Source organism: Dendrobates tinctorius, unplaced genomic scaffold (assembly GCF_039654945.1).
Source record: "Dendrobates tinctorius isolate UK_male_01 unplaced genomic scaffold, ASM3965494v1 ptg000011l, whole genome shotgun sequence".
Taxonomy (NCBI): Eukaryota; Metazoa; Chordata; class Amphibia; order Anura; family Dendrobatidae; genus Dendrobates; species Dendrobates tinctorius.
The window spans coordinates 103019470-103045663 of NW_027361679.1; the positions used below are offsets into that span (position 1 = coordinate 103019470).

General features: G+C 41.7%; 1 protein-coding gene across 1 annotated transcript in view; it reads left to right on the plus strand.

The window, feature by feature from the left end:
- ATP8B3 (ATPase phospholipid transporting 8B3) overlaps positions 1-26194 on the plus strand; it is an 807548-nt gene that overhangs the window by 617585 nt on the left and 163769 nt on the right. The window contains exons 23-24 of the mRNA XM_073545649.1: positions 5700-5973; positions 15039-15262. Coding sequence (XP_073401750.1) covers positions 5700-5973; positions 15039-15262 — 498 coding nt within the window. The remainder of the gene's footprint in view (positions 1-5699; positions 5974-15038; positions 15263-26194) is intronic.

A 26194-nucleotide genomic window follows, 5' to 3' on the forward strand; every position in this document is an offset into this window, starting at 1 on the left:
TCCTTGAAGTTCTTGATGATGCGATAGATTGTTGACTGAGGTGCAATCTTTCTAGCTGCGATACTCTTCCCTGTTAGGCCATTTTTGTGCAGTGCAATGATGACTGCACGTGTTTCTTTAGAGATAACCATGGTTAACAGAAGAGAAACAATGATGCCAAGCACCAGCCTCCTTTTAAAGTGTCCAGTGGTGTCATTCTTACTTAATCATGACAGATTGATCTCCAGCCCTGTCGTCATCAACACCCACACCTGTGTTAATGGAGCAATCACTGAAACGATGTTAGCTGGTCCTTTTAAGGCAGGGCTGCAATGATGTTGAAATGTGTTTTGGGGGATAAAGTTCATTTTCTAGGCAAATATTGAGTTTGCAAGTAATTGCTGTTAAGCTGATCACTCTTTATAACATTCTGGAGTATATGCAAATTGCCATTAGAAAAAATGAAGCAGTAGACTTTGTAAAAATTAATATTTGTGTCATTCTCAAAACTTTTGGCCATGACTGTAGGTTGGGGACAGGTTGAATGACAGCACAGCTCATTACCTGATCTGTGCTGTATAGCCAGAGAGAAGAAGAAACAAACAAAGCTAACACTGTCTGCACTACGGCCAATCATTGTTAGCCTTATCAATGGCAGCACCGCTCTCTTGGCTTGTTCAATGCAGTGAAGAGCGGTGATAAGAAGACAGACGACAGAATATCACTCTGTTCCTTACACATCGTGAGCTGCATTCTTCAGCATATCACTGTATCAACAGTAATGTGAGCACTGCTCTCTTGGGTTGTCTAACGCTGGGAGGAGTAGTTACTGTGGGGAGATTTGGGGTGTGAAAGGGGAATATAATATGTGGGGAGATGTGGAGTGGGGATTGTGGTATTTAATGTGTGGGGGGAGATTTGGAGTGGGGATTGTGGTATTTAATGTGTGGGGGAGATTTGGAGTGTGGATTGTGGTATTTAATGTGTGGGGGATATTTGTAGGGGTGATGGGGGATATAATGTGTGGAGGGAGATTTGAATGTGTGGGTGGATTTGAGGACACAAAATGAGAAGCAAAGGGGGAGTTGCTAAGCATGTATGAGTAACAAGGTGGCATGGGGTGCTAGTCGTGGGCAAGTTCACTAAGTCACAGTCAGAGAGTACCCCAACACTTTGCACATAGAAAGACAGCTAAATTCCCAGTCCTGGAGCATAGTCGGTTACCTCAATTGCACGGTCGGTCACTCTCCATGCTGGCAAAGTCTCCTCCAATGCACCACACACCACGATTCTGTTCCAACAGTAGAAAACTTTTAATGAACAGCAGGTTAAATGAGGTAATGCTTCCTCCACTTTCCCTGTATCTTCCCAAGTAATGCAGCATCCACAGCTCCCATCCGGACTCTGGGAACCAAACAGTCCTTCTGCAGGCACTTTCACTGCTCTGGTGCCCATCCACAAGGCCTGGCAGTTCTTGGCAGTCTTTTATTTTCCTCTTCTGGGGTGTCCTCTGCTCCCAGTGATATGGAGCGTCCTGTCCTTGGCAAACTTACCAGGGCTCTGCTCCAGATTCCAGAAGCAGGAAATTGCTGCTTTTTCAGCCCCCTTTTTTTTACTTAACCCTTTCTGTCCCTGACCTTAACACATGCAACAGATAATACACACAGTAGACACAGCACATTACATTAATAAAACAGTAATACATAACATTAATATACAGACAGGGCTGGCGTTATGGGCATGCAGACCAGGCATCTGCCTAGGGCCCCCGTTCCTCCAGGGGCCCCCAGCCAGCGGCACATCACACAGCCGCTATGGGCCCCTGTGAGGCAGGGGGACCCGCCTGCCCCCAGCGCCGGCTCCCGCCGCCACACTGAAGGAGGCAGTGATGGAGGAGAGAGCATCAGCTGACGCTCCCTCTCCCATCATTCCTCGCTCTGCCTCTGACACAGCGGGGGCGCGATGACGTCATCGCGCTCTCACTGTGTGCCAGACAGAGCAGGATACAGGAGCAGCCAGCAGCGCGGGCACGAGGAGAAGGTGAGGAGTGTTTTTTTTTCTTAAATCAGTGTGAGTACTGGATTGTGGGGCCACTCGGGGCGGCTATATACCATGCTCAGCTGTATCATGCCATACAATGTCACCTTCTTTGATGTAATGGACGTGAAAGGTATATAAATGCTATTCAAAACAATGTACATATTTTATATGACATTTTCTTAGTAAATATTAATATAAAACTGATTAGCTGTGGTGCGGGGGGGGGGACCAACTTTAGGACCCCCTTAAATCCCCAAATAGTCACTCTACATTAAGGCTATGTGCCCACGTAGCGTTTTCCAAGCAGAATATTCCTGAGCGGAAACGCACACCCTCCTCCCAGGAAAACGCATGCGTTTTATGAAGCATTTTTGTAAGCGCTTTTGACGCTTTTGTTAAGCGTTTTCCTATGCGTTTTTACTATACAATTCCGCAAAGTTATTGAACATGCTGTGTTTTTTTCCGCTTAGCGTTTCCGCAGCGGAAAAAATGCACCATTAGCACAACATGTGCGTTTTCCATTTTATTACATTGGATGCTTTTCTTAAGCGTTTCTGCAGCAGAAACGCTTGTCTAAAAGCGCTGCGGAAACGCTTAAAAAGCACAACGTGGGCACACAGCCTAAAAGAGAGATATATGACTGAACTGCAATACCAGACACAGCCCATAGACAAGAGGGCGCTAACAAAGCATAACTTTTCACAATCCCATCAATGTGGTGACCTCATATGTGCAGCCACTGGGAATGGGGAACCTGGTATCCCATGGATGATGGGGTCCTTAAGCTTCCTGCATGACCTAATATTAGCTCAATTATTGATCAAATCTAGCATCACAAATTAGGATTTAGTTCAGAAATAGCCACAAGATGTTCTGCAGCAGCTTGCACCTGCAAACCAAACCATATCACTAGGCAGAGGACATGGAGCATAGTCCTAATAGTCCAAAACTTTACCTACAACCTCTTCAACTTATGGGAATATTTGCTGAATATGTCAATATTGGCCAAGATGTTCTGCAGCAGCTTCCACCTTTACAAAACACACACTGCATCATCAGGTTGAGTTGAGGCCAGGCCTAATGGTATGTGCACATGTAGTGAACTCGTTGTACAGTACCTTTATTTTCAATGGAAAAAAAAAACGCAGTGCACATGCTGCAGATTTTTCCGCGCAGTTTTGCTGCGGTTTACAATCCGCAGCATGTCAATTGTTTGGTGCAGAAACGCTGCAGTTTTACACCTCATCCATTATGAGGTGTAAAACCGCAGGGCAAAACCGCAGGACTTTTGTCCTGCGGATTTACCTGCGGTTTTCTCTCCAAAATCCGCACACCCAAAAAACTACATGTGCACATAGCCTTATTTATAGTCCTACTTGGTAAATTACTGCATCATTTCTATCTACAAACTGTAATTGTTCAACTTCTATGGGACTACAAGTCCCAGTACATCAAGCATGTCATAAAAAACTTGTCAACTAGACACAGGTTGCAAACCTCATAAAGTGCAACCTTGCCAAGAGGTTCTACAGCAGCAACGTAAGGTAACAATTTGTTGCAGTCCACAAGTTACTGTTGTGGGACTATAATCCCCAGCAGGTTTTAGGTAAAGAGTAATAAGCTGTAGCTGCTGGAGAACTAGAAGTCCCAGCATATAAAGCTGGATTAATATGGAAGAGTAGAAGTGCCTGTGGACTACAAATCCCAGGATATCATAGATTCACTAGATGCATAGTTTGGAGCTAACCATAGTGACCCTTGGAAGATGTTCTGCAGCAGCAGCAAGGTAGTAGTACTCACACAGCTCTGCCAGAATGTCTCCTCCAGGAGCTCCTGCTGGACCATGGTCCTCAGGGAAGGTGTGGGGGTCTCTCTCTAGGTGCCCGGAGGTCCCCTGTCCTGCTCTCAGCTCTCTCGCTTCACAGTCACCTGGAGGCTTCAGACAGCGTTCAGAGGCGTGTTTGCTGTACATAGCACACTGTACAGTACATGACAGCCTCTGAATCCTGTCTGAACTCCAGCGCGCTGCTGGGTGCCATAGCAACGCCAGGGGTCTCAGTCTGACTCTGTCTCGCCCGCCCCCTGTCAGCTTTGTGTGGCCGCCTGGCCGGCCGGCCGGCCGCTCTCAAAGTCCTACTTCTTTCACTGTGCGCCCCTGCTTCTAGGAGGGGCAGCTGCCCCACGGTGGGTAGTACGCCCATGACTGGGACTTCTAATTCTCCCTTGTCCTCTGTTGCATAGCACTTATCTGACTGCAGGGGGAGGCGCCGCGCTGCCGCCCCCCCCTGAGTGCCGCCTGAGCTCACTTCTCAACTTGGTACATGGATGGTGCGGCCGTGAGAGGAGCAGTGCCAGAGCCCTGCAAAAGGATCTGCAACAGGCCATGTGTCTGCTCAAACTGTCAAAAACAGTCTTCATGAGGGTGGTTTGGGGGCCTGACATCCACAAGTGGGTATTGCACTTACAGCCCAACACCGTGCAGGGTGATTGGCATTTGCCAGAGAACACCAATATTGACAGATTCAACACTGGCTCCCTGTGTTCTTCAGAGATGAGAGCAGTTTCACACAGAGCACATGTGGCATTCTGGAGACATTCTGCTGCCTGAAACATCCTCCAGCATAACAGGTTTGGCAGTTGGTCAGTAATGGTGTGGGGAGGCATTTCTTTGGCGGGCTATAAAGCCCTCCATGTGCTATCCAGAAGCAGAAGTACCCTGAGTGCTATTAGGTACTGGGATGAGATCCTTAGACCCATTGTGAGACAATATGCAAGTGCAGCGGGAACGGAGTTCCTTCTGATGCATGACAATGCTTGGCCTCTTGTGGCTGAAGCAGGTCAGCAATTCCTGCATGATGAAGGCATTGATGCTATGGACTGGCCTGCCCATTCTCCAAACCTGAATCCAATCGAACACATCTGGGACTTCATGACTCATTCCATCCACCAAAGCCACTTTGCACCACAGACTTTCCAGGAGTTAACTGATGCTTTAATCCAGGTCTGGGAGGAGATCCCTCAGGAGAAAAATCCGCTGCCTCATCAAGTTCATGCCCAGACATAGGGAGGTCATACAGGCACGTGGAGGCCACACACAATACTGAGCATCATATCCTTGTCTTGCGGCATTTCTCCTGAAGTTGAAACAGCCTATAATTTGATTTTCCACTTTGATTTTGCAAATCCAGGCCACATGGGATATTAATTTTGATTTACATTGATCATTTTTATCTTTTATTGTTCTCAATGCATTCCACTAGGTAATTAGTAAAGATTTGCAACTGGAATATTTAATTCAGTGATATCTATGATGTGGTACTTTAGTGTTCTCTTTATTTTTTTTGAGCAGTGTATTTTCTCTGCTGCAGATCTGCAGGCTGTCTATACTGTGCATACTGAGCATAAGAAAGTTGTCAGTCAGTGGTGGGGGTGTGGATGGACTACCTGGCAGCAGGCTTACTAGTCTTCTAGTGAAAATCTGCTGCTAATATAGAATTGATTTTATAAAAACTACGTCAATCAGCCCAGTAAGTGACATATTCCTGGAATCAGGGTTTCTGCACATACATTATGCTACTCTCAGATTGGAGTGGAAGAAAAAACATGATGACCGATTTTCCTTAAGAGCATTCAATGCTTTCTTAAAATCTATCAAAATGAATTCTGTTTTTTTTTGACAGGTTCAGATTTTGGGAACATTTAACTGGAAAAGAAAGAAGAGTAACCTTTTCCAAAAGTTAACAGATAGATGTTTCAGAAACAATAGAAATCCAACTGAGGAATCTGATATGCGACAATATGCCTTCGTAGATTTGGCAACCAAGTGCCACGCTGTTATCTGCTGCAGAGTGACTCCAAAACAGAAGGCTATGATTGTACAACTTGTCAAAAAATACAAAAAGGCCACCACTCTTGCGATTGGGGATGGAGCAAATGATGTTAACATGATTAAAAGTAAGTCTATGGACGGATTACTGCTAAATAAAGAAAAATATTAAAAAAAATATAAAAATGCACAGGATAAATTTTCTCAAAAGAAGAGATATTTCGGCACCACCTAGTACCTGCCACATTAGAAATAGCAATCCTAAAAGTCAATATCGACCCCATAATGAGCCTTGCCAAATGACTTAAGATAAAAACCAAATCAGAATCTCAATTTACCGACACGGTGTTTTGGGGTGCTGCCCTTCATCAGTGCAAAGGATGAGATCGGGTTTAACTAGGTGAGAGGTTTCTGACCGGAGTACAAGGGGTAACCTTTCTCCTTGTGGAGAGCAGACATAGATGAAAATACAGCGTAAGTGCTCAGCGTAGAGCACAGGATAAATGTGAAATGAGCCATAAAAATTATCTTAAATGTTATCTACCCAAAATAGTATTACAAAAACTTCAACTCAGCTTTTATAAATAAGCCCTCACTCAGGTCCATCATCAATTTACGTGGAATCACATAATGTAAAAGACAATACAGAGATCTGCATACAGATCTTTTTAAATTTAAGGCTGCGATGATGACTAGAAGAATTCTGTACATTCAGAGAAAAGAAAGTTTAATGATAATCACAGACAGCGATTCTTTACTGTAGAGCAGTGAGACAATGGAACTCTGTTACATGATGCTGTAATGGTTAATTCACAACAAACATAAAAGGAGACCCTGGATGTCTTTCTTGAAAAGTATAATATTACAGGTTATGTGTACTAGATCCTGTGATGGGACTTACATCCAGGAAACTAGTCCGATTGCCTTATGTTGACTGGAAAGATGATTTTCCACCTAAAATGGGACAATTAGCATATATTTCATGGGGTTTTTGCCTTTCTCTTGAGCAACATGTTAGGTTATAGGTTAATCCTTCGACCTTTAAGCTATGACACTGTGCTAATTTGTTTACATGTAATAATTCTTTCTGCAACTCTCAGTTTTGTAGTTATATATTATTAGGTTCCAAGTTTGTTCCACGTAGTAGGATAAGGCTTGAATATAATAAAGTGCAATTATTACTATTTGTCAAGATTGCATATGCCTTTTATGATTTAGCCAGATTTGGTATTCTGTATTGTTATAGACTCTTGTCTAATACCTCTACTGATCCTCCTTTGTTAGAAGGTTGTATTATTATTATATATTAGGATTTTTTTGAAGTTATACTATAGCTTTGTATTCTGTTTTACCCAGTTTTGATGATCTATATCAGTCTAAAGATAAAAATATTATTTAGTCCCTAATTAACACCATTCTACCTACAAAGAGAATAAGTACATTCACTCCAGGACCTTTAAAAGTTTCTTCTGGGGCCATTCCTTGGCTGTTTGGTTGGGGCTGGGTCTTCCAGAATGACAAGGACACAAAACAATCTTCAATGCTCTTACTGAGTGAAGGAAGTTGTTGGCCAAAATCTTGCGATACCTGTCCACATCCATCATCCTTTCAATACGGTGCAGTCGTCCTGTCCACTTTGCAGAAAAGCACCCCCAAAGTATGATGGGTCTCCCACCATGCTTCAGAGTTGAGATGAAAGTTCTATTTTGGTTGCATCTGACCACATGACCTTCTCCCATGCCTCCTCTGGATCATCCAGATGGTCATTGGTGAACTTCAAATGGGCCTGGACATGTGCTGGCGTGAGCAAAGGGACCATGCCTGCCCTTCAGGATTTTAGTCCATGACGTCGTAGTGTGTTACTAACGGTAATGTTTGAGACTGTCGTCCCAGCTCTGTTCACGTCATTGACCAGGTCTTCCTGTTTCATTTATCATTATGATGTTTTGGACTTCTGGCAGTGTTCATCTTCTTTGTGATTTGCCTTGTTTATTGTGTAATCTGAAAAAGGCAAACACTAACAAGACGTTGTCTTCATAACAGTGAATGGCTCCACTGGAGCTCTGTTGAGGTTTCCATCAGAATTCTCTTTTTGGTCAGACAAACCCTGACCTATTGCTCAATACTATATGTGTGTAAACCTTGTCTAAGCTGTGTTTTAAATGTGATTTTTTTGATACATTCAATGACAATTTTTGTAATGTAATAAATTTGTGTGTTGTGAGAAGCCATAGGTCGCATTCCTACTGGACACTACTGGATGCCCCTGCTTTAAGTTAGACTTATGAATTTGTATAATTTTTCCTTTGAAGAGCAAAGGAATATGTTATGTTTATCACAGATTATGGCCGTGCCCCCTACCTAGCACACCAACAACAGTGGCTGGCAAATGAATGTGAAATCGTAAGGGCCTTTCCGATGTAGCTCGATGCTCTGTGTGGTGCACTCTGAAGTAACCAATGCAGTAACAGGTGATGCATACAAAAGTGCAATGTAAGCCGCAGCTTTGGGGTATCACTCTGTTTAATAGAGAAAACAAACGTTTATGTGCAAGTATACCAAGGGATTTTTACATTATGTCTTTTTCTTTCCTGAAGCATTTTTTAATTTTTTTTTTCCTGACCACATTTTTGACAGCCAGTGGGGTTTTTTTTCTTTAGCATCTTTCCAGAATTTTTGTGGTGTCTTTTTTCTGCCATTTTCCAGAAGTTTTTTTTATCTTTTGCAGAAGCCGCTCATGATTTTTCAAGCAAAAACGCTGTTAGGGTTTGCAGATCGCACCAAATATAAATTATGATAAGATGCAATCGCAACCCGGGGTCCACCGTGCGGTGATGGAGGAACCGCAGCTAGGAAATAATGGTGGAGCGGAGCTGCGAGCAAGCACCGTAATCACACTGAGTTAAACGTCACTCTGTGGGAACAAAGTGCTAAGTACCAGACTCTGTTACTTCACAGAGCAGCACACACACAGAGAGCACTCTAAGTTATGTCCTTTTAGACATCGCAGGAGCATAGAAGGATTTACGCTAGTTGGGGTCCCTATGACTCCCCCCCCCCACTAAGCCGGTGGTTGAGCCTGCCCTGTCACATGGTTTGTGTAACTTGCACATGTGACTAAATCGCCCGGTGCAGGTGCTAAGCTCATGCGGGAGTTCCCACCCTACACTGCCTGTCTAATAACGCTCTGACAGCTAGTAGCAGGACACGTGCACAAAGGATGGTAGCACTAGAGGACCTTTTATACGTTCCTCGATTAAGTCCAGTCTGACAGGACTTTGCTCGTGGGCCAATCCGGAGCCAGCATGGGTCCTGAGCAGGTGAAAACCAACCACCAATGAGAAGTCTCCACCTCATGAGCATGCTCAGTATTGCAAATCCTGGACTTAGTCTCAGGAATGACTGCTCCCTGCTGTCTAATGTTAGTTACCATAGCTGAACCTGGAGTGGCAGTGGTAACAACAAGCACAGCCTGAGTCTGAGTAAGATGCTGGGACGGACGTCTTTGTTGAGCAGCATCCACTGTGGTCAAAACTGAACGGGAGACCGCAGGAGAAGACAAGGCTTGGGATCCATCCTGTGCAGAGGGAGGATCCCAATTCCTAACAAAGGCTGGCAAAATTCTTATCTTTTGAGCCATTGACTTGTATTGCAAAGTGTAGCACATTTTAGAACTAAAAATACCTGAAGAAAGGTAAGGTCACTTCTTTAAATTAATGCGGCTACGCCATATAACTGAATAGATCTAGAGATAATTTGTATTTTTCTCAATTTTCAACATTTAGAATCATAGAATTGTAGAGTTGGAAGGGACCTCCTGGGCCATCTGGTCCAACCCCCTGCTCAAAGCAGGATTCGCTAAATCATCCCAGTCAGATGTCTGTCCAGCCTCTGTTTGAAGACTTCCATTGAAGGAGAACTCACCACTTCTCGTGGCAGCTTGTTCCACTCCTTGATCACTCTGTCAAAAAGTTTTTTCTAATATCTAATCTGTGTCTCCTCCCATTCAGTTTCATCCCATTGCTTCTAGTCTTTCCTTGTGCATATGAGAATAAAGTTGATCCTTCTACAATGTGACAGCCCTTTAGATATTTTTAGACAGCTATTAAGTCTCCTCTCAGTCTTCTCTTTTGCAAGCTAAACATTCCCAAATCCTGCAACCTTTCCTCATAAGACAGGGTTTGCAGACCGGTCACCATTCTGGTCGCTCTTTTCTGAACTTGCTCCAGTTTGTTGATGTCTTTTTTAAAATGTGGTGCCCAAAACTGGACACAATATTCCAGATGAGGTCTGACCAAAGAGGAGTAGAGGGAAATAATGACTTCATGTGATCTAGACTGTATGCTTCTGTTAATACATCCTAGAATTGCATTTGCCTTTTTTGCTGCTGCATCACACTGTTGACTCATTTTCAGTCTGTGATCTATTAGTATACCCAAGTCTTTTTCACATGTGCTGTTGCTTAGCCCTATTCCTCCCATTCTGTATATGCTTTTTTCATTTTTATTGCCCAGATGTAGTACTTTGCATTTTTCCCTGTTAAAAACCATTCTGTTAGTTGCTGCCCACTTCTCCAGTTTATATATCTTTTTGAATCCTCTCTCTCTCTCTTCTCTAGTATTAGCTATACCTCCTAGCTTTGTGTCATCAGCAAATTTAATCAGTTTACCCTCAATTCCTTCATCTAAATCGTTGATAAAGATGTTGAACAATACAGGGCCCAGGACAGAGCCCTGTGGTACCCCACTTGAGACATTCTTCCAACTGGATGTGCAGCCACTTACGACCACTCTTTGGGTCCGATCACTAAGCCAGTTATGAATCCACCTAACAGTTGCCTTGTCCATTCCATACTTAGTCATTTTTTCAATAAGGATTGTATGAGATACTTTGTCAAATGCTTTGCTGAAGTCAAGATATACTATATCTACAGCATTTCCTTGATCCACCCAATCAGTGATTCCATCATAGAAGGAAATTAAGTTAGTCTGACATGACTTATTAGTTACAAGCCCATGCTGACTCTGTTTAATCACTTCATTCTTATCCAGGTACTGACATACATGTTGTTTAATAATTTGTTCAAAGATCTTTCCTGGTATAGAAGTCAGACTTACCGGCCTATAGTTGCCTGGGTCCACCTTCTTCCCCTTTTTGAAGATAGGAACAACATTTGCTCTTGTCCAGTCTTCTGGGACTTCTGTTCTCCAAGAATTTTCAAAGATTATGGAGAGGGGTTCGAAAATTTCTTCTGCTATCTCCTTCAGTACTCTGGGGTGTAATTAATCTGGACCTGGAGACTTGAATTCATTTAGGTTAGCTAAGTGTTTCCTCACTATCTTTCTGTTTATAGATATCCTGGATTCTTCTATTCCCTTAATAGGACAGTGAAGAACAGTTGATGTTACATTTCCTTTCTGAGAGAAAACAGATGCAAAATAGGAATTTAAAAGTTTGGCCTTCTCAACATCCTGTCTTACCATTTCATCATTTTCATCCTGTAAAAATCCTATAGCATCTTTGACTTTTCTTTTACTTTTGACATATCCCCAAAATCCTTTATTATTGCTTTTGACGTCTCTTGCAAGCCTCAATTCATTGTCAGCTTTAGCTAATCTGATTTGTGCCCTGCAGGTTCTGCAGACAGCATTATATTCTTCTTTAGATATGCCTCCCTCTTTCCATTTTATAAACTTTTTTTCTTCCTTTTTAGCATGTGCTTAAGTTCTGTGCTCATCCATCCTGGCTTCCTTAAATGCTTCCTATTCGTCCCTCTTTTCGGAATTGTTAACAATTGTGCTTTGAGAATTTCATTTTTCAAGATTTCCCATCCTTCCTGGACATTTTTGTATTTAAGGAGATCCAGCCATTGGATCCCTCCAATTCTCTTTCTGAATCCCTTAAAATCTGCCTTTCTGAAATCTAACCTTGACGTCTGAGTCTTCACAGGTCTTCCTCCTCTAGTTATCCAAAATTCTAAAATAGCATGGTCGCTACCTCCTAGGGTCCCAGCCACTTTTACCTCCTCAACCATTTCCTCCCTGTTTATAAGTATTAAATCCAAGGTAGCAGTTCCCCTTGTTTTCTCACCTACCTTTTGGAAGATAAAGTTGTCAGCAAGAGAGGATAAAATTTTCCTTGACCTGTTAGTTTTGCCTGAGAGAGATTCCTGAGAGAGATTCCCAACAAATGTCTGGATAGTTGAAATCTCCCATGACTAGTGTTGAGCTTTCCGATACCGCAAGTATCGGGTATCGGCCGATATTTGCCGTATCGGAATTCCGATACCGAGTACCGATACTTTTTTCGTATCGGATACCGGAATCGGAAGTCCAAAATGCAATGAGCCACTTTTGTGGCTCTGATTGGCTGCCGAAATGACGTCATCATGATGCGCTGTCTGTGCGCATCATGATGCGCCGTCAGTTCGGGCCTTCGGGGGGGCTGTGCCGACTGTCCGGGGGTCTGTACCGGCCTGCCGGTGGTCTGTGCAGGCTCCGGGGGTCTGTGCCGGCCTGCCGGGGGGCTGTGCCGGCCTGCCGGTGGTCTGTGCAGGCTCCGGTGGTCTGTGCCGGCCTGCCGGGGGGCTGTGCCGGCCTGCCGGTGGTCTGTGCAGGCTCCGGTGGTCTGTGCCGGCCTGCCGGGGGGCTGTGCCGGCCTGCCGGGGGGCTGTGCAGGCTCCGGTGGTCTGTGCCGGCCTGCTGTGCCGGCTCCGGTGGTCTGTGCAGGCATCGTCCGATGGGACTACAAGTCCCATCGGGCGATGCCTGCTACCATGACAGTGATTGACACATTAGCCAATGACGGGACAGTAGTAGTCCCATCATCCGGCTAATGTGTTGAATGAAAAAAAAAAAAAAATTTACATGCTACATACATACAACATACACTCACTGGCCACTTTATTAGGTACACCTGTCCAACTGTGTGTTAAGACTTAATTTCTAATCAGCCAATCACATGGCGGCAACTCAGTGCATTTAGGCATGTAGACATGGTCAAGACAATCTCCTGCAGTTCAAACCGAGCATCAGTATGGGGAAGAAATGTGATTTGAGTGCCTTTGAACGTGGCATGATTGTTGGTGCCAGAAGGGCTGGTCTGAGAATTTCAGAAACTGCTGATCTACTGGGATTTTCACGCACAACCATCTCTAGGGTTTACAGAGAATGGTCCGAAAAAGAAAAAAAATCCAGTGAGCGGCAGTTCTGTGGCCGGAAATGCCATGTTGATGCCAGAGGTCAGAGGAGAATGGGCAGACTGGTTCGAGCTGATAGAAAGGCAACAGTGACTCAAATTGCCACCCGTTACAACCAAGGTAGGCAGAAGAGCATCTCTGAACGCACAGTGCGTCGAACTTTGAGGCAGATGGGCTACAGCAGCAGAAGACCACACTGGGTACCACTCCTCTCAGCTAAGAACAGGAAACTGAGGCTACAATTTGCACAAGCTCATCGAAATTGGACAGTAGAAGATTGGAAAAACGTTGCCTGGTCTGATGAGTCTCGATTTCTGCTGCGACATTCGGATGGTAGGGTCAGAATTTGGCGTAAACAACATGAAAGCATGGATCCATCCTGCCTTGTATCAACGGTTCAGGCTGGTGGTGGTGGTGTCATGGTGTGTGGAATTTTTTCTGGGCACTCTTTGGGCCCCTTGGTACCAATTGAGCATCGTTGCAACGCCACAGCCTACCTGAGTATTGTTGCTGACCATGTCCATCCCTTTATGACCACAATGTACCCAACATCTGATGGCTACTTTCAGCAGGATAATGCGCCATGTCATAAAGCTCGAATCATCTCAGATTGGTTTCTTGAACATGACAATGAGTTTACTGTACTCAAATGGCCTCCTCAGTCACCAGATCTCAATCCAATAGAGTATCTTTGGGATGTGGTGGAACGGGAGATTCGCATCAGGGATGTGCAGCCGACAAATCTGCGCCAACTGTGTGATGCCATCATGTCAATATGGTCCAAAATCTCTGAGGAATGCTTCCAGCACCTTGTTGAATCTCTGCCACGAAGAATTGAGGCAGTTCTGAAGGCAAAAGGGGGTCCAACCCCTTACTAGCATGGTGTACCTAATAAAGTGGCCAGTGAGTGTATATACTACATGTAGCATACATACTACATACATGCTACATACTACATGCATACTACATATATCCTACATGCATGCAACATATTTACTACATGTAACATACATACTACATGTAACCTACATACTACATACATGCTACATGCATACTACATACATATATACTACATGCATCATATATACTACATGCATACTACATATATACTATATATACTACATGCAACATGCATACTACATATATACTATATATACACTACATGTAACATACATACTACATATATACTACATACATGCAACATACACACTACATGCTTCATACATGCAAAATACATACATGCAACATACATACTACATATATACTACATGCATGCAACATACATATATACAATACATACATATAGACATACAGTACATATAACAGAGTACATACTTACCGTCACTTGTCACTTTGATCCCCGAAGCCATTGTCACCTAAGGGATAAATATCAAAATAAAAAAACACCAATATACTTACCCCGATCCGCAGAAGTCCACGAGGGTCCCACGTCCATCTTGCGTGGAGAACAGCAGCATCAGCTGATGCTACCGTTCTCTACCAGCTCCAGGAATACGACGGAAGGTAGGTATCCTTCCGCACTGTATTCCTCCACCACTGTAAAAAAAAAAAAAGTCCCTAGTCTCACTTTATGCCATTGCTGCGTGGGAAATACCCGATATTTTTTTAGATCGGCCGATACCATCCGATACGATACTTTTAAGTATCGGACGGTATCGCTCAACACTACCCATGACAACTATGTCATATTTTTTGGAGAACTTGGCCATTTGATGCATAAAGAGTTCATCCATATCTTCAGCTTGCACAGGCGGCCTGTAGTAAATGCCTACAATGGTGTCCTTTCCATTGTTCTGTCCTTGTATTCTTACCCAGTTTCCACAGAACTCCCAGTCTCTGAAGCTTCAATCTCTGTGCAGATATACGCGTTTCTAACATACAATATACATAGTTTCTTATTGTTATACTTATTGTTTCTAACATACAACATACATATTTGGTATATTGAATATGTTAATTTTTTTCTTTACTCAGCTGCTCATATTGGAGTTGGAATTAGTGGAATGGAAGGAACACAAGCTGTCCAAGCCAGTGACTATGCTTTGGCCCAGTTTTCCTACCTTCAACGCCTTCTTCTTATCCATGGGCGCTGGTCTTATTTGCGAATATCAAAGTTCCTGCGATATTTCTTCTACAAAACATCAGCTAGTGTTATCTGTCATGCGTGGTTTGCTTGCTTTAATGGATTCAGCGCTCTGGTTTGTATTAAAATATAACCAAATTTTATATTCCAAGTGGTATGTTTTATAGTGAAGACTTAAATATTTCTAACTAAATATACTAGTTTATTTATATGTATAAATGTTGATTGTTGAGGCTCCAGAGCTAAAACCTCAGCTGATCACTAGAGGAACACATTTTGCTATATTAACATGCTACTAGAGTGACATAGGCAGCTAAGTACCATATATACTCGTGTATAAGCCAAGGTTTTCAGCACATTTTTTGTGCTGAAAACACCACCCTGATACATGCGTTAATTGTCCCAGAAATACGGCCGGGGAGCAGGGGGTCGGTGGGTCAGCAGGAGCTGGCGGCTGTGGCTAAAGCCTGTGCATCTACTAAAGAGATGTGTTGCTATCAGTATGTTAAGAGTGGGAGAAGAGGGTTGCATTGACAATCCAACACAATGGTCAGCACTTTGAACACATTTTATAAGTGGTGATAAACTTGTAAATAACTCATGAAAGAATAAAGTTATGTTAAAACCAAGAACACCATTGTTTTTCTTGTGAAATTCTCAATAAGATTGATGTGTCACATGACCCTCGTGCCATTGAAAAAAAATAAAGTTGGATCCAAAACGGCCAACTTCAAAATGGCCACCATGGTCACCACCCATCTTGAAAAGTTCCCCCCCTCCCATATACTAATGTGCCACAAACAGGAAGTTGATATCACCAACCATTCCCATTTAATTTAGGTGTATTCATGTAAATGGCCCACCATGTATATTCATTTCTCTGTAATAGTGACAGTGACAGCCACAGCCGCTGGCTTCCAGCACACACTGCATCTAGTTCGTTCCACCGCCAGCAGCTCTTCCGGTCGAGCGATTACATGGCCCCACTCATTAGGGTAATGAAAATAAATGCCACTCCACTCCCATAGGCGTGGAGTGAATATTCATTACCTTAATGAGTGGGGCCTCGTGAAAGCTCGGCAGGAAGTGCTGCTGCCAACGGAACAAATGAGATTCAGCAAGGGCGTGCATACAAGGCTAGGGGATAAGGAGCCATGCATACAATGACAGCGACGGGGGAGCCAATTTATACAGGGACTCGGGAGCCATGCATACCAGGATAGGGATGAGGGGACAATGCATACCCGGCTTATACTCGAGTCAGTAAGATTACACAGTTTTTCATGGCAAAATTAGGTGCCTCGGTTTATACTCGGATCGACTTATACGCAAATATATACGGTATATTATTAATGATGCAATTTTGCCAAACAGGACACACTCCCGAACCAGGTAAGGCATGAAGAAAAGAGGTTACAACTCTGTTTGCAATATGTTGTATGAAGTAAATGGATGGACAGTCATACTCAGAAAATAATCTTTGCAAAAAAGTCTTTGAAAAATTTTTTTTTTATGATTTTTAATTCATGTGAGATTTTTCCAATAGATCAAATAATAAAACACCGCAAACAAAAAAGAAATATTCCAAAGGTGAGTATTATATGGTTACGTTTCGACCTAATCCTAGGTCTTTCTCAAACCATACTGCAAGAGAAAATGTAGAAAATAATTGCAACACTGAACTAAAGTAGGTGAACAAAGTATCAGAAACAACTGGAGATATAATTAATTATATACATAAAAAATAGTAAAAAAAAGGGTTAAAAGAAGGGGGGGAGGGGAAGGGGGATGGGGTTTGTTGAAGAGACCCAATATATACAGCACATGTTCGGGTATACAGAAAAAAAGGACAACATAGGGATCTATAAAATACCCAAGAAAATGCCCAGTTGATCAGGGGGACAGAAAATGGAGGGTGACACAGGCTATTGGCAAAAGTTAATATATATAAGACATTATGCTTCATAAATAATATGACAGGGGGGTGGTGGAGGCAGGCGGCAAACACAGAAAAGTATGGCAGGCATAGTCTGTACTGACCTCAATAGAAGATTCAGGCTGTGTGCATATGCTGCGGATTTTGCTGCGGTTCCGCAGCGGTTTCGGCCGCTGCGGAAACGCAGCAGTTATAGAATCATAGAATCATAGAATAGTAGAGTTGGAAGGGACCTCCTGGGCCATCTGGTCCAACCCCCTGCTCAAAGCAGGATTTGCTAAATCATCCCAGTCAGATGTCTGTCCAGCCTCTGTTTGAAGACTTCCATTGAAGGAGAACTCACCACTTCTCGTGGCAGCCTGTTCCACTCATTGATCACTCTAACTGTCAAAAAGTTTTTTTCTAATATCTAATCTGTGTCTCCTCCCATTCAGTTTCATCCCATTGCTTCTAGTCTTTCCTTGTGCAAATGAGAATAAAGTTGATCCTTCAACAATGTGACAGCCCTTTAGATATTTGTAGACAGCTATTAAGTCTCCTCTCAGTCTTCTCTTTTGCAAACTAAACATTCCCAAATCCTGCAACCTTTCCTCATAAGACAGGGTTTGCAGACCGGTCACCATTCTGGTCGCTCTTTTCTGAACTTGCTCCAGTTTGTTGATGTCTTTTTTAAAATGTGGTGCCCAAAACTGGACACAATATTCCAGATGAGGTCTGACCAAAGAGGAGTAGAGGGAAATAATGACTTCACGTGATCTAGACTGTATGCTTCTGTTAATACATCTTAGAATTGCATTTGCCTTTTTTGCTGCTGCATCACACTGTTGACTCATATTCAGTCTGTTATCTATTAGTATACCCAAGTCTTTTTCACATGTGCTGTCACTTAGCCCTATTCCTCCCATTCTATATATGCTTTTTTCATTTTTATTGCCCAGATGTAGTACTTTGCATTTCTCCCTGTTAAAAACCATTCTGTTAGTTGCTGCCCACTTCTCCAGTTTATTTAAATCTTTTTGAATCCTCTCTCTCTCTCTTCTCTAGTATTAGCTATCCCTCCTAGCTTTGTGTCATCAGCAAATTTAATCAGTTTACCCTCAATTCCTTCATCTAAATCGTTGATAAAGATATTGAACAATACAGGGCCCAGGACAGAGCCCTGTGGTACCCCACTTGAGACATTCTTCCAACTGGATGTGCAGCCATTTACGACCACTCTTTGGGTCCGATCACTAAGCCAGTTATGAATCCACCTAACAGTTGCCTTGTCCATTCCATACTTAGTCATTTTTTCAATAAGGATTGTATGAGAGACTTTGTCAAATGCTTTGCTGAAGTCAAGATATACTATATCTACAGCATTTCCTTGATCCACCCAATCAGTGATACCATCATAGAAGGAAATTAAGTTAGTCTGACATGACTTATTAGTTACAAACCCATGCTGACTCTGTTTAATCACTTCATTCTTATCCAGGTATTGACATACATGTTGTTTAATAATTTGTTCAAAGATCTTTCCTGGTATAGAAGTCAGACTCACCGGCCTATAGTTGCCTGGGTCCACCTTCTTCCCCTTTTTGAAGATAGGAACAACATTTGCTCTTCTCCAGTCTTCTGGGACTTCTGTTCTCCAAGAATTTTCAAAGATTATGGAGAGGGGTTCGAAAATTTCTTCTGCTATCTCCTTCAGTACTCTGGGGTGTAATTCATCTGGACCTGGAGACTTGAATTCATTTAGGTTAGCTAAGTGTTTCCTCACTATCTTTCTGTTTATAGATATCCTGGATTCTTCCATTCCCTTAATAGGACAGTGAATAACAGTTGATGTTACATTTCCTTTCTGAGAGAAAACAGATGCAAAATAGGAATTTAAAAGTTCAGCCTTCTCAACATCCTGTCTTACCATTTCATCATTTTCATCCTGTAAAAATCCTATAGCATCTTTGACTTTTCTTTTACTTTTGACATATCCCCAAAATCCTTTATTATTGCTTTTGACATCTCTTGCAAGCCTCAATTCATTTTCAGCTTTAGTTAATCTGATTTGTGCCCTGCAGGTTCTGCAGACAGCATTATATTCTTCTTTAGATATGCCTCCCTCTTTCCATTTTATAAACATTTTTTTCTTCCTTTTTAGCATGTGCTTAAGTTCTGTGTTCATCCATCCTGGTTTCCTTAAATGCTTCCTATTCTTCCCTCTTTTCGGAATTGTTAACAACTGTGCTTTGAGAATTTCATTTTTCAAGATTTCCCATCCTTCCTGGACATTTTTGTCTTTAAGGATATCCAGCCATTGGATCCCTCCAGTTTTTGCTGCGGTGTACAGTACCATTATTCTCTATGGGAATCAAAAACCGCAATGCAGACGGTGCGGAATTTTCCGCGGTTTTCAATCCGCAGAAAGATTTGACATGTCAATTCTTTCTGCGGATTCCGCTGCGGTTTGCCATCTCCTCCATTGAGGAGATGAAAAACCGCAGAGCAATCCACAGGTAAAACCGCAGGTATTTTGACCTGCGGTTTCACCTGCGGATTTTACAAAATCCGCGCGGATGAATCCGCACCTAATCAGCAGCATGTGCACACAGCCTTAAGGTAAACAGCAGGGAGATTAATTGCAAAGTCCCAGTTAGGGGCTGTGGAGGAAAATAAAGGTGATGAGGTAAAGGGAATAGAGGGAGATTCCTGTGAGGCCACATGCACACATTGAGTATTTGGTCAGTATTTTACCTCAGTATCTGTAAGCCAAAACCAGGAGTGGAGCAATCAGAGGAAAAGTATAGTAGAAACACGTCACCACTTCTGGATTTTTCATGTACTCCTAGTTTTGGCTTACAGATACTGAAGTAAAGAAAAACTCACCAAATGCTCAATGTGATCATGTGGTGCACGTTAAGTATTTGGTGCAAAAATTTCTGCACTATTTCTGCATCTCTTGGCAGGACAAGCGCAGCGTAAAATATGCACATTTTTGCCATGTTTTTATTGTGTTTCTGTTGAATTTTTGCATGCGTTTTTGTTGCAAATTTCTCATGAATCATTAGTATGGGTAAAAACTGCAGTAAAAAACACTGAAAGAATTGACATGCTGCAGATTTAAATCTGCAAGTCAAAAATAAGCGAAGTGTGCTTGAGACTTCAGGATTCTTAGTCATTTTGCTGGCATCAGGAAATCCTTCAGGTTTTTTGGAAAAAAATGCACAAATAAAACACGTCAAAATACAATGTTTGCACAGACCCTTAGGATATCAGATGTTGCTTTGTTGCTGCTTTTTTTTAAGTCATAACCTGGTAGTAAAAAAAAAAAGAAGATGCGGCTGTGTTTTTTGCTGTGTTTTTCAGGATACCAAAGTTCAGCTTTGCTTCAACCTTGCAAGCATGAACAATAAAAGGTGTTAGGCAACCAATGCAAGATGTCTGTGAAACCATAAAACATTTTTTATGTATAAACAGCAGCGGGAAGTTGAGTTAGCAGGGCATGGTTTACTTAATACATTGGTAGGGGATTGAGTTGAATCATAGAATCGTAGAGTTGGAAGGGACCTCCTGGGCCATCTGGTCCAACCCCCTGCTCAAAGCAGGATTCGCTAAATCATCCCAGTCAGATGTCTGTCCAGCCTCTGTTTGAAGACTTCCATTGAAGGAGAACTCACCAGTTCTTGTGGCAGCTTGTTCCACTCATTGATCACTCTGTCAAAAAGTTTTTTCTAATATCTAATCTGTGTCTCCTCCCATTCAGTTTCATCCCATTGCTTCTAGTCTTTCCTTGTGCAAATGAGAATAAAGTTGATCCTTCTACAATGTGACAGCCCTTTAGATATTTGTAGACAGCTATTAAGTCTCCTCTTAGTCTTCTCTTTTGCAAACTAAACATTCCCAAATCCTGCAACCTTTCCTCATAAGACAGGGTTTGCAGACCGGTCACCATTCTGGTCGCTCTTTTCTGAACTTGCTCCAGTTTGTTGATGTCTTTTTTAAAATGTGGTGCCCAAAACTGGACACAATATTCCAGATGAGGTCTGACCAAAGAGGAGTAGAGTGAAATAATGACTTCACGTGATCTAGACTGTATGCTTCTGTTAATACATCCTAGAATTGCATTTGCCTTTTTTGCTGCTGCATCACACTGTTGACTCATTTTCAGTCTGTGATCTATTAGTATACCCAAGTCTTTTTCACATGTGCTGTTGCTTAGCCCTATTCCTCCCATTCTGTATATGCTTTTTCATTTTTATTGCCCAGATGTAGTACTTTGCATTTTTCCCTGTTAAAAACCATTCTGTTAGTTGCTGCCCACGTCTCCAGTTTATTTATATCTTTTTGAATCCTCTCTCTCTCTTCACTAGTATTAGCTATCCCTCCTAGCTTTGTGTCATCAGCAAATTTAATCAGTTTACCCTCAATTCCTTCATCTAAATCGTTGATAAAGATGTTGAATAATACAGGGCCTAGGACAGAGCCCTGTGGTACCCCACTTGAGACATTCTTCCAACTGGATGTGCAGCCATTTACGACCACTCTTTGGGTCCGATCACTAAGCCAGTTATGAATCCACCTAACAGTTGCCTTGTCCATTCCATACTTAGTCATTTTTTCAATAAGGATTGCATGAGATACTTTGTCAAATGCTTTGCTAAAGTCAAGATATACTATATCTACAGCATTTCCTTGATCCACCCAATCAGTGATTGGGTGGATCACTGATTGTGATGTGTAGATTCACACGAGTAGAGCGTTAAGTAGGTAACGCATTGTTTACTTTCACACATATCACTAATTTAACCCCTTTAACGACCGCCGATACGCCTTTTAACAGCGGCAGTTAAGGATACTTAAACCACAGTTTAATGGCGCAGAGGAAAAAGTGTATAGCGCCCCCCAGAGTTGGAATTTCTTCAGGGTCTCGGCTGCTGGGCGTAGCCGAGACCCCAAAGAACATGATTCGGGTCGGTTTTTACTGGTCCCGGTGTTGAAATGGCCGTTATTATTGGTATAACGGTGACCGCCAAAAAAAAAAAAAAAAAAAAAAGGCAGATTTCTCATTTAATTTCTCTCTCCTCTGATGTGATCGCACATCAGAGGAGAGAGAAATAGGGTCCCCAATCCACCCCCGGTACCTCCTGGTGTCCCTGGGCCCTCCAGCTCCCCCCCCCACAACCACCAGCGTCTTCTTCCAGTTAGAAAATGGCGGGCACATTCACAGTGCACCCTCCGGGATCTGCCGGCTGGCACCAATAGGAGATTTTTCCTATTGGTTCATTTTGATCACTGTGATCGCCCCTATCACAGTGATCAAAATAAAAAAAAAATAAATCATACCCCCCTTTATCAAGCCCATAGTTATGGAAAAAATAATAAAATTAAAAAAAGTATTTATTTCCGTTTTCCCATTAGAGTTAGAGTTGGGCTAAAGTGAGTTGGACTAAAGTCAGGTTAGGGTTGGGGCTAAAGTTAGGTTTGGGACTAGAGTTGGGGTTAGGGTTTGGATTAAGGTTAGGGTTGGGATTAAGGTTAGGGTTTAGCGAAACACTTGGGGATTCAAAGTGCTCACCACACATCTAGATAAGTTCCTTGGGTTGTCTAGTTTCTAAAATGGGGCCACTTGTGGGGGGGTTTCCACTGTTTAGGCACATCAGGGGCTCTCCAAATGCAACATGGCGTCCGATCTCAGTTTCAGCGAATTCTGCATTGAAAAAGTCAAACGGCGCTCCTTTCTTTCTGAGCTCTGTCATGCGCACAAACAGTCATTTACCCCCACATATTGGTTATCAGCATATTTAGGAGAAATTGCACAACAAATTTTGTGGTTCATTTTCTCTTTTTATACTTGTGAAAATAAAAAAATTGGTTCTGAAGTAAAATGTTTGAAAAAAGTTAAATGTTCATTTTTTCCTTTCACATTGCTTCAGTTCCTGTGAAGCACATAAAAGGTTAATTAACTTCCTGAATGTGGTTTTGAGCACCTCGAGTGGTGCAGTTTTTAGAATGGTGTCACTTTTGGGTATTTTCTATCATGTACGCCCCTCAAAGTGACTTTAAATGTGATGTGGTCCCTAAAAAAATGGTTTTGTAAATTTTGTTGTAAAAATGAGAAATCGCTGGTCAACTTTTAACCCTTATAAATTACTAACAAAAAAAATTTGTTTCCAAAATTGTGCTGATGTAAAGTAGACATGTGGGAAATGTTACTTATTAACTATTTTGTGGGAAATATCTCTAATTTAAGGGCATAAAAATTAAAAGTTTGAAAATTGTGAAATCTTAAAATTTTTTGCCATATTTCTGTTTTTTTCATAAATAAACGCAAGTCATATCGAAGAAATTTTACCACTAACATAAAGTAAAATATCTCATGAAAAAACAGTCACAGAATCAGCGGCATTTGTTAAAGCGTGCCAGAGTTATAACCTCATAAAGTAACAGTGGTCAGAATTGTACAAATTGGCTTGGTCATTAAGTAGCAAATTGGCTCTGTCACTAAGGGGTTAATTAAACTGTACTAATCCTAACAACTGCTCATGTGATGATACCAAGACAATTATGGTTTAACCCCTTAGTGACAGAGCCAATTTCTTACTTCATGACCAAGCCAATTTTTACAATTCTGACCACTATCACTTTATGAGGTAATAACTCTGGAATGCTTCAACAGATCCCACTGATTCTGAAAAAGTTTTTTCGTGACATATTGTACTTCATGTCAGTGGTAAAAGTTCTTTTATATGACTTGCGTTTAGAGTTAAGCGACTTTAGTCGGATCGGGTTTCATGAAACAAAACTTGTTTCAGATGAAACTGGTCCGACTAGGGCAAAAAAGTCGGAGTTTCGTCCGAAACCCGACCCCAATGCAAGTCAATGGGAAATAAAAGTCAGCATTGAGCGGATGACATTCATCCACTCAATGCCGACTTTTATTTCCCATTGACTTGCATTGGGGTCAGGTTTTGGACGAAACTACGACTTTTTTTGCCCTAGTCAGACCAGTTTCATCTGAAACAAATTTTGTTTCATGAAACCTAGCCCGCCTAAAGTCTATCAACTCTACTTGCGTTTATTTATGAAAAAAAAATGAAATATGTCAAACATTTTGAAAATTTAGCTATTTTCAAACTTTTAAATTTTGTGTCCTTTAATTAGAGAGTCATATCGCACAAAATAGTTAATAAATATCATTTCCCACATGTCTATTTTACATCAGCACAATTTTGTAAACATAATTTTTTTGTTAGGATATTATAATGGTTAAAAGTTGACCAGTGATTTCCCATTTTTCCAACAAAATTTACAAAACCATTTTTCTTAGGGACCACCTCATATTTGAAGTGAGTTTGGGGGGGGTCAATATGACAAAAAACACCCAAAAGTTATACCATTCTAAAAACTGCACCCCTCAAGGTGCGCAAAACCACATTCAAGAAGTTTATTAACCCTTCAGGTTCTTCATGAGAACTAAAGCAATGTGAAAGGAAAAAATGAACATTTTACTTTATTAACAAAAAATTTACTTTGGAACCAAACTTTTTGATTTTCACAAGAGTATCAGGAGAAAATGGACCACACAATACGTTGTGCAATTTCTCCTGAGTACGCCAATACCCCATATGTGGGGGAAAGTCACTGTTTGGGTGCATGGCAGGGCTCAGAAGGAAGAGAGCACCGTTTGATTTCAGTCAGGAAAAAAAAAAGCAAGTGTGTGCATGAAATTTCTAAAATCTCCTAGATTTTGCTGGTATTGTAGAAAGCAGCTTTTAACATCAAAACCATAATTTTATATAGAGCGGAGCCCCAATAACGAAAACAAATCAAAAAGAGAAAAAGACCCCTAAAATATAACTTTTAATAAGATCTACTAAAAAAGTCTAGAAGAAAAAAACTCTGTAAATATAAAATTAAAGAGGTGAGTCTGTACAAATGCATATCTCTACCTATCTGCGGAGTTGACACCCTAATATTTGTGATATGGCACCCCTGCTCAACGTTAGATCTCACTATGGACCCTGATACATACCTAATCTACAATTAGGCCGGAGAAATACAGACGAGTGCTATGCGAGAAAAAAAAAAAAAAAAATTGCATATCACTCGAATCAATGTTAATCTATGGGGCAGCTTCCATTTTTTCTTGCCCGTGTAATACATGGGAGAGTAATCGCAGCATGCTGCAATTTGCACCGTATTACGGCTGAGACTCACCAATGCAAGTCTATGGGTGCGAGAAAAAAACGGATTACACACTGACTACGTGTGTGATTTGCGTACGCATCGGTGACCCTTAGAAAACCGACAATTCAGTCCGCTATACTGTAAAATTGCACTGACAGCTTACAATAGAATGGATAGGATACATGTATACACATAGTATAGGTGTATATATATATATATATATATATGTCATTGACACACATATATTTATATTTCATAGAGATATAGATAGCAGAATAGGTGATAATTCAGTTGTCGGCTTCTGTAAAATCATTACAGAACCCGACAGGATATGAGACATAGTTTACATATTGTAAACCATTGCATATCCATTAGATTTATATATGTCCGTCACTAATAATGTTAGTAGTGTATGTGTGTAAAAAATTGGAGCTGTAGGTATTAAATTAAAGAGTTTAATCACGGAAAAAAATGGCGAGGGTTCCTGCGCAATTTTCTCTGCCAGAGAGGGAAAGCCAGTCACTGAGGGCGCAGATATTAATAGCCTAGAAAGGGACCATTGTTATTTCCCCCCCCCAACCCTGGCTAAAAAACATCTGTCCCCAGCCACCCCAAAAAAGGCGCATCTGTAAGATGCACCAATTACAGCACTTAGCCTCTCTTTTCCCATTGCCCTGGAAAGGATGGCATATGGGGTAATAAGAGGTTAATGTCACCTTGCTATTGTAAGGTGACATTAAGCCTGGCTAATAATGGAGAGGTGTCAATAAGACACCTATCCATTATTAATCCAATATTATGAAATGATTTAAAAAACACAAAAAATTGAATTATTAGCTATTCTGCTATCTAGCTCTGTATGAAATATAAAGATATATATATATATATATATATATATATATGTGTGTCTCACTGACATTTATTGATTTATATATGTTTTCATGA